Here is a 7,874-nt window from a genome sequence, read left to right as displayed (position 1 = left end):
CCTCTTGTAAGAGAGAATATCATCTTCTTTTCATAACTCAAAAGTTACACAAAACCCAGAGGAGAGAGAGGGTGCTGAACCAGTATTTTATTTGACTGTTAGCCCCCAAAGAACATCAGTGGATGAAATGTTACTGTATTACAACCACACAGATATTTTAACAGAGCATGTATTAAAGCACGAGCATCCGGTGGGAGGTTGTGTGTAATCGGGGAAGTTTGCCAGACTTTTACAAAAACAATCACCTCAAAGAAACAATGTTTTTTAAGGCAGCTCAACATTGCCAGACTGCAGACTCCTACTGAGGCAAGCGCTGCTGCGCAAGGATCGGCATGGGATGTGCTATGAGGAAAGAATGTCAGCTTTTCATCTGGAAGCAAACCTTCCCTTGGAGAGCTGTTACCAGGTGAGAGATGTCTGCCTACTGCCATGGTGAGAAGGGCAGCCTGTGGGTTACACCTTGACCTGCACCATCCATCCACTCACACAAGGCTGAGGGATGCTGAAGGATGAGGGGCAAGAACAGAATCTGATTTATTTAGCCCAGAGTAAGGAGTTTGACTGTTCTCTGGGAATGGGTTGGGATATACACGCAAAACGCTTTATTAAATCTCAATGATTTTTTCCAATGTAAAGAGAAGAGCACTTGAATAAGTTTTATTAAGTTACAGTAAAAATATTTATTTGCTTTTTTGATTGGTTTGGTTTTTTAAGAAGAGATATCTTTTTTATAGAAACCTTCAGATAGTAATAGTAGGGAAATGCCATTTGCAGTGTCATGGATTCCCAGTCTTCCAGACAGTAAAACACCCATCTTAGGAGTAATGTCTGGTTTGTGCTGTAATTTACTTGTAACACAGAATTAAAGATTTTAGTACTGCCTCTCTGGTGCCAGCTCCAGGGAGGACTCCGCTCCAGCTGAACTAAATTGAAGGCTCACCTGGTCAGAGCTGATATCTGAGCCTTGGGTACTTCCTCTCTGAAGAGAGGTTTCTAATTCCATTTCCTCCCCAGAGCACATCCTCTGCAGAGTAATTCCTGCAGATGTGAAGGAAAAGAGATCAATGCGCTTCAGATGGGAGCACAGACCCGAAACCTTACTACTGCCATTGCCACTTGGGATTTGCAGTGTCCCAAGCCATACCAGGTCCCTGTCCCTGTCCCTGTCCCAGATGCTGCTGTCCTCTTCCTTCCCACAATAACTTAAGAAAAGGCAAGATTAGTGTCGCTCTCACTCTTTTTTTCTCCTTCACAGGTTCTTTTTGAAATACAAATACATTCTCAGGTCACATATTTTTGTATCCATCAAAACATCTTGACTACCAAATTTAAGCAGCCTTTCAAGCAGGTTTGCAGCTGTGACATGCTGTCAGTCTGGATGGAGATGCTCAGCTGTAGAGCTGTAATTTAGAGTATTTTTCCTGGGAAGACTGAAGCTGATTTCCATTCCACTGTCTTTTGAAGCTCAACCCTTTACCATCACAAGGGTTGAGCCAGTGCAGAATGGACAGAAAGAAACTGGTTATTCTTTCTGAGAGAGAGGAAAACACAACTTTGGTGGCTTTTCATAGCCATAGGCTGCAGTTAGCCATGTGCTCCCACTGGGTATCTCTCACTAGTGACCCAAACCCAGCTCTGTAATGCAGTGGCTGGCTCCACTGTGAGCCCCCAGAGCAGCAGCTGCTGGTGCCAGCTGTCAGGAAGACACATCCCCAGGAATCCCAGCCATCTCTTGTATTCCAGAGGCAGCATTTGGACCAGGACCAGCACTGCTGGTGCACCCTGCCACCAGCAGTGTAGCTGGAACACAAGGATCTGTTCCTGAGGTGAATGCTGTGGCACATTGTCAGATGCTTAGTTTAACTGAGTAGAGAACACATGACTGTTTACATGTTACAGGTTAAACTTCTTCCATCTCCTGCCTTTTGGGTTGAAAACCTGCAGGTCTGGTTTGTTCCATTGTGATGGAACCGACACAGTGCTGGTTGCATCTCAGACAAATGCGGAACCCCCAGTTCCATGGGTGCTGAAAGGTTGCTGCTGCCCACAGGATAACTGCAGGACAAGAGGACAGGCTGACCCAATGGGGAAGGGCTGCTAGGCTGGCAGAGAAGCCACAAAGAACACAGTTCTTGAGGACTGGTGAAAAATAAATTATTATTGAAAATGAAAATAATCTAGATTTTATGCCAAAGAAATGTCAGTTCACAAAGTTAAAGCCCTAACAGCTTTACATCAAGCCACAGTGGGCAGCTAGTATGTATAACCAGTGTAGCATTCCCCATGTTTGCTTAGACCATGAAAGGCTTTGTGTGCTGTTAAATAATTCTTTTCAATTTTGCTGTCTGTTCCAATGAAAAATTCACTCAACACCCCTCATTCTGAAGCCCACAAGTGGCCAATTCATCCCTAAAGAATTTTGGTACCTGAGAGAACAAGGTCCTGAATGACCCAGTCAAAGGTTGGAGTTTGCATGCTGTGGGCAGAAGGTTGACTTGATGGTCTCCAGAGGCCTTTCCAAACCCATTTTCCCCATGATTTTGAAATCCCTACATGATGCTGCCCAGCAGTGAGATGAAGGGTTCAGCTTTCTGCCACAATCGGCTGCACACTGGTTATGTCTGTCTTTGCAGAGTGCCTCTGGGAGGGTGTCTGTGCCTTCTGGCATGTGCTGCTTCTCTTGAACCGACAGTTCTCAGCCTTGGCATGCCGGAACAGCGGGGAGATGGGCTGCAGAGCGTGGCCCTGAGCCATGCTCCTGCGCCGGCACGCACACAGCAGGGACCGCAGCTCTGTGCGAAAGCTCTCGTTCAGCCAGCAGTAGATGAAGGGGTTGTAGCAGGTGCTGCTCATGGCAAACCAGTGAAAAGCAAAGTACAGTGCGTTGTTGCTGTGGATGGCCCTGCAGGAGATCAGCACCACGTAGCAGTTCAGGGGAAACCAGCACACGGCAAACACAACCACCACCACCATTAGCATCTTCAGTGTCATCTTCTTCTTACGCTGATGGGCGTAGTATTGCTCCATGGTGAGGTCCCCAATGGCGTTCCTCAGCCAGAGCTTTTTGGCCACTATGGTGTATGTGATGGAGATCACGAGCAATGGCAGAACATACAAGAGAACAAATGTAGTCAGGTCCAAATACTTCCAGTAAAGATCAGCAGGAGGAGGGAAGCTGGGGAGGCAGACCATTCGGATGGTTCTGTTTCTGAAGATCAAAGAGAAAGAGCTCTCAGTTCCACTACCAGCTGCACACATCTGAGGACAAACACCTCAGACATTCAGACAAGTTTCAGTATAGGTACAGATAGCAGAACTCGTTTGGTGTCATGGACAGGTGTCAATTTCAATGGAAAATTTTACTCTAGGTTTGACCTTTGGCTCCAGTGAGGGGTATCTTAAACACATCCCCAGGAAAAGAAAGAAATCCATATTGATATCTGTGTCCTCTGCTGACAAGGAAGCCCTCTCCCTTGTGCCTGCCCCAAATTACATGGTTGAATCTCTGAGCCCAAAACAACTAATGAACCAGCCTGGAAGCAATTCCATCAATTGTCATTGTCCCTTTGTGACAGACACACCACCCATGCAAAGGGAACGAAAACTTCTCTGTTTCACCTCTCTTTCTGCTCTCATAACATGGATGGAAGGATGTGGCCTTGGCTTCTCTTAGGCTTTGCAAACTGTCATACAACAAAAAATATGTAAATGTCTTACCCAATATAAAACCTAGTCAGAGTCTGATAAATGGCGTGAGGCAGTGAGAAGCAGCTGGCCATAACCCAGATGATGATGATGCAAATCCCTCCTTTCACCATGGACATGCGTGGCTTGAGAGGATGCATGATTACCTGCAGAGAACAACAGCTCCTGAGGATTTACAGCATCTTGGTCACCTTTTGAGCCCCGTGTTGCATGTGATATGCATCAGCAGCTCCACATTTCTTCAGTGTTAAAAGGCAGAGAGACTCTCTTTACAGGACTTCAGGGAGCACGAGGGCTGGAAGTGCATGGAGCTGTGCACATATTGGGTGTTACTGCTGGCCCAGAGCCTGAGCAGAGAAACACGTTCTGTGTGACCCAGCGGCAGGACTCCAGAGACCACAGTGGTGAGATCTCTGTTGGGCTCTATGCACTGTGGAGGATTATCTTAGGCAATGAAACAATAATTAAAAATAGACCTATCATGTCATCCAGATGATCACTTGGCTGATGAAGTCTTCGGTATTTTTGGCATGTCGTTTCCAGTCCCATTATAAATACCTACTTAATCAAGTTATCCAACTCCCCTAGAGTATCTGACTGCTATGGTACTTCTCAGGGTAGCAATATTTTTGGAGGCAAGTGTTGTTTTCTCTTTTGTCCAGGACATCTCCTCACTTCCGTCGTTATCTCCTTGGGCCATACTAGTTCATTCCAGCCCTGAGGCACCACCTCGACTGAATTTAAGGGCATGTAATTTTTGCCCTTAATTAAACAAACTTCTTGAATAATTAATTAAACTTCTTAAGACCTAGCCATGCCTTGCAATCAACCCAGAATCTACTGGTTAAAATGAATCACTGTCGAAGTGCTTTGATTTCAGGAGCTGCAATATTGCTCGTGAAACGGGCAGACTGTCAAACTCTTTGAAGTAAAAAAGACAGAAGTGGCTGATCTGTGCTCCGGCAGTCCCTGTGATTCTCTGACACAAGGTGGAGCCAGTTCTTGTTTTGAATTTCATCCAGCCACAGCATTTATCACGTGAAGATGCTTTTCTGTAGCAACTGTTTCAGTGACACCATCCCTGCAAGAAATCAAGTCTGCCTGAGAGCTCTCTTTGCTGGATCTGGCCTCCCAGCACTAATCAGCTAAAGAACAAATTACAAACTTTCTTGAGGAAACCCTTCAGTCTGTACTCATTGTTTGACCTGAAAGGTTTTCCTGACTGGTAAGTATCAGGGCTGGAGGAGAAGGAGAGAATTTCTTACCTTGTACTGGATGAATTAACATAGTTCTTATTAGTTTCCAGTCTTAGGCAAGGAATGGGGCAAGTGTCAGAACTGACAGACTCATGAATCTGTGTGGAGAGAACGTGTGGGCTGGCTGATGTTGGAATTCAGCACTTAACCCCACCCTGCTGGTGGGGCTTTGCTCTGAGGCAGGGCTGAGGACGGCAGGGAGCCCACGAGCCCAACGGCCCAGGCAGAGCAGGGGTGGATCAGGCTGTGTGGCACTGGCCTCCTGAGGTTTTCAGTATCTCCAAGAGCAGAGACTCCCACTAACCACAACCTCTCTGGACAGCCTGTTGCAGTATTTCATCACCCTCCCTGTAAAAATCATGGGGTTTTTGTCCACTGCCGTGAAAGCTAGAGTTCTCCCCTCTGTTTCCTGAGTTTCAAGACAGTGCAGGTTTCCAGATAATAGGGTTTGAGGAGGAAACAACTATATATTTAGCACATTATTTTTTAGCAAACATAGGGGTAGTGTCTTCAACATACCTGGTGCCGGTCCAGTGCAATGGCAGCAAGGGTCAGCACAGACACGTGGACAGAGCAGTACTGAACAAACCGGCTGATGTGACACATCAGCTTTCCAAAAACCCAGGTGCTGCTCACAAACCTCACCTGAAGAACAGACAACATCAGATTAAGAGGAGCAGTACCTGAAGAGAAGCAAATTGGCTTCCCAGGTGCACAATACGGAAGAAATGGTTTAATACAAATTCCTGAGGCTTTGGAGGTGCTTTATCCTCAGTTTTTCTTTGGGAAACAGTGACCTTGCAAGAAGGTCTCAAACTGAGGGTAGATTTACTGCACTGGACAAACCAATGGCTTGAGCAGTGCTCTGCGTATGTTGTGTACATTTGTACATTTGCCATGGCCCTTCTGGAACACATAAAGAAATCTTATCTCTGCTCCTCAACGAGGCTCTGCAGGGGACACTAGGTGCCTCCCAGAAAACATTATACTTTTGGGCATGTGGATGCTGAAAGCTGCATAGTCTACAAACTTAGTGAGAGGAATCCACAGAATCTGTCTCACCTGTTCCCAAAGACCTGTTACTGATGATGGCTTCTCTGCAGAGGAGAATGTGCCAAATTGCCTCATTCCCTTGTTATTTCTGACTGTGTAATATTAATTACAAATTAATGTCACTCATTTTCCTGCAGATTAAGCTAATTTGAAGTAAAGTATATTTACTACAAAGCATCTGTCCACAGAAAATTTGCCAAGACTAGCTAATCTGTTTTCAATTTATGTAATTAATTTCCCTACAGGGGCAACTCATGCAGCACTGACTGTCCCTGAACTGGAGCAATGTACTGGATGTCTGGAGCTGATGTAAAGCTCGTTCCTGAGAGAGCTGATAGAAATTTAATTACACATGCCTAGTGTGTGGCTGTTGGTGTGCGAACACACAAGAGGGCATCAGGATCTCCCTGAACAAGTTACAGGATGCTAATCCCATCAGAGCAAGGCAGAAAAATCCCACCAAAGAAACAGCATCAGTTTAAGAAAGGGTGAATTCAAATCACTAATTCAAGACCTGCTTTTGGAAGGCGGAAGAGCACTTTGGGCAGGGATGAAGCAGGAGGATTTTGAACAGGAATGCTGCATCAAATCCAGGAGCAGAGCCCTGTTTACATGTCATTTACAGTCTGTGACAGTGGGGCAAGAAATTAATCTTTAATTTTTTCCACCTCATTCATTTAATATTCTTTTATATCATATGTATATATTTTAGTCACTGAAAAGAAAAAAAAGGATTATTAGCCCCAGGAAGCACCCTCTGTAGTGGCCGAGGGAGGGACATGGCACCGACACTATTCAGTGCAGGCTAAACACTCCCCTGTGATGTTGCACAGGGACTGACATTGTTCATGTTGCTTCCACAGGAAACCAGCCATTAGTTGGATTTTCTCATGTCAAACTTGTCCCCACTTCCTTCCCCATCTACAGGTAAAAAGGGCTCCCAGATCTGTGCCTTGTCCAGAGAGATGGAAAGCTGCAGCAGAGTGACACCTGCAACAGACTGCGAGGTGGGGGCATGAGCCCCCAGCTCCACTTGCTCAGGGGGTGTTTAGGATGCAGGCCATGACTGTACCCTCTCCATAAGGCAAAAGGGGAAGGGGGGCAAAAGTAAGTCTGGATACCAGCGTGGTCCCAGCCTGTTCAACCCTAGTGCACGCAGCTGACAGGCACACACAGACACCAGCAGGCACGGCTGGAGGGGCTCACCAGTGTGAAGGGGGTGTTCAGGGTGGTGATCATCACATCAGCAACAGCCAGGTTTACGATGAAGAGGTTGGTGGCAGAGTGCATTCTCTTGTTCTTGATGACCACGTGGCACACCAGGATGTTGCCGAAGAGAGAAATGCAGATGATCACAGAGTAGGCGACAATCAGCAACGCCTTCACGGTCCGGCTCTGGGACTCACCCTCATACTTGGCTCCACTATTGAAGTCCCCCAGGTCCTCCAGGTTCAAATCACTGTGGAAGAAGGACTGGTTAGGGAAGCCGTACAGTGCAGAGAAGAAGTTGGTTGTGTTGTGATTCTCCGCTCTCCAGAAGGGCTTGGGCATGTACTGCAAGGGGAACCAGTTGTGCTGTCTCATGGCTGGGGCAGCAGAGCCCTGGTCCAGCCACACACTCATCAGTGCCTTCTGCCAGATCAGCTGCAATAGCCAGTGGTTGCAGGAGCAAACACACACGTTTGCATTCTAAAAATCTGCCCCATGGTTGCAAACTAGAGAAAAGAGTTGATAAATGGGTCCTTCTGCCTGTGTTGGGGACACGTCAGCTTCATCTCAGAGGTTCCCTGTCAGCTGTCCTTCTTAAGTCCCATATGTCCCCCACAGAAAAGCTGATTCAGAGGCTGAAATATCAGAGAT

The 7,874-nt window shown here is 46.5% G+C and overlaps 1 protein-coding gene across 1 annotated transcript; it reads right to left on the bottom strand.

The window, feature by feature from the left end:
* Positions 1-2,583: 2,583 nt before the first annotated feature.
* LOC136288989 (G-protein coupled receptor 83-like) lies at positions 2,584-7,637 on the bottom strand. The gene is made up of 4 exons (XM_066182453.1): positions 7,221-7,637; positions 5,481-5,606; positions 3,718-3,851; positions 2,584-3,208 (listed from the first exon to the last, which is right to left on the bottom strand). The coding sequence occupies exons 1-4, from the start codon at positions 7,635-7,637 to the stop codon at positions 2,584-2,586; spliced, it is 1,302 nt and encodes a 433-aa protein (XP_066038550.1).
* Positions 7,638-7,874: the final 237 nt, after the last annotated feature.

The sequence above is a fragment of the Chamaea fasciata genome, unplaced genomic scaffold, assembly GCF_029207755.1.
Source record: "Chamaea fasciata isolate MVZ Bird 193981 ecotype frontalis unplaced genomic scaffold, bChaFas1.0.hap1 SCAF_4, whole genome shotgun sequence".
In the NCBI taxonomy this organism is placed as follows: Eukaryota; Metazoa; Chordata; class Aves; order Passeriformes; family Sylviidae; genus Chamaea; species Chamaea fasciata.
Note: the sequence above shows the minus strand (reverse complement) of the source record. Positions and strands in the feature narration are given on the sequence as shown.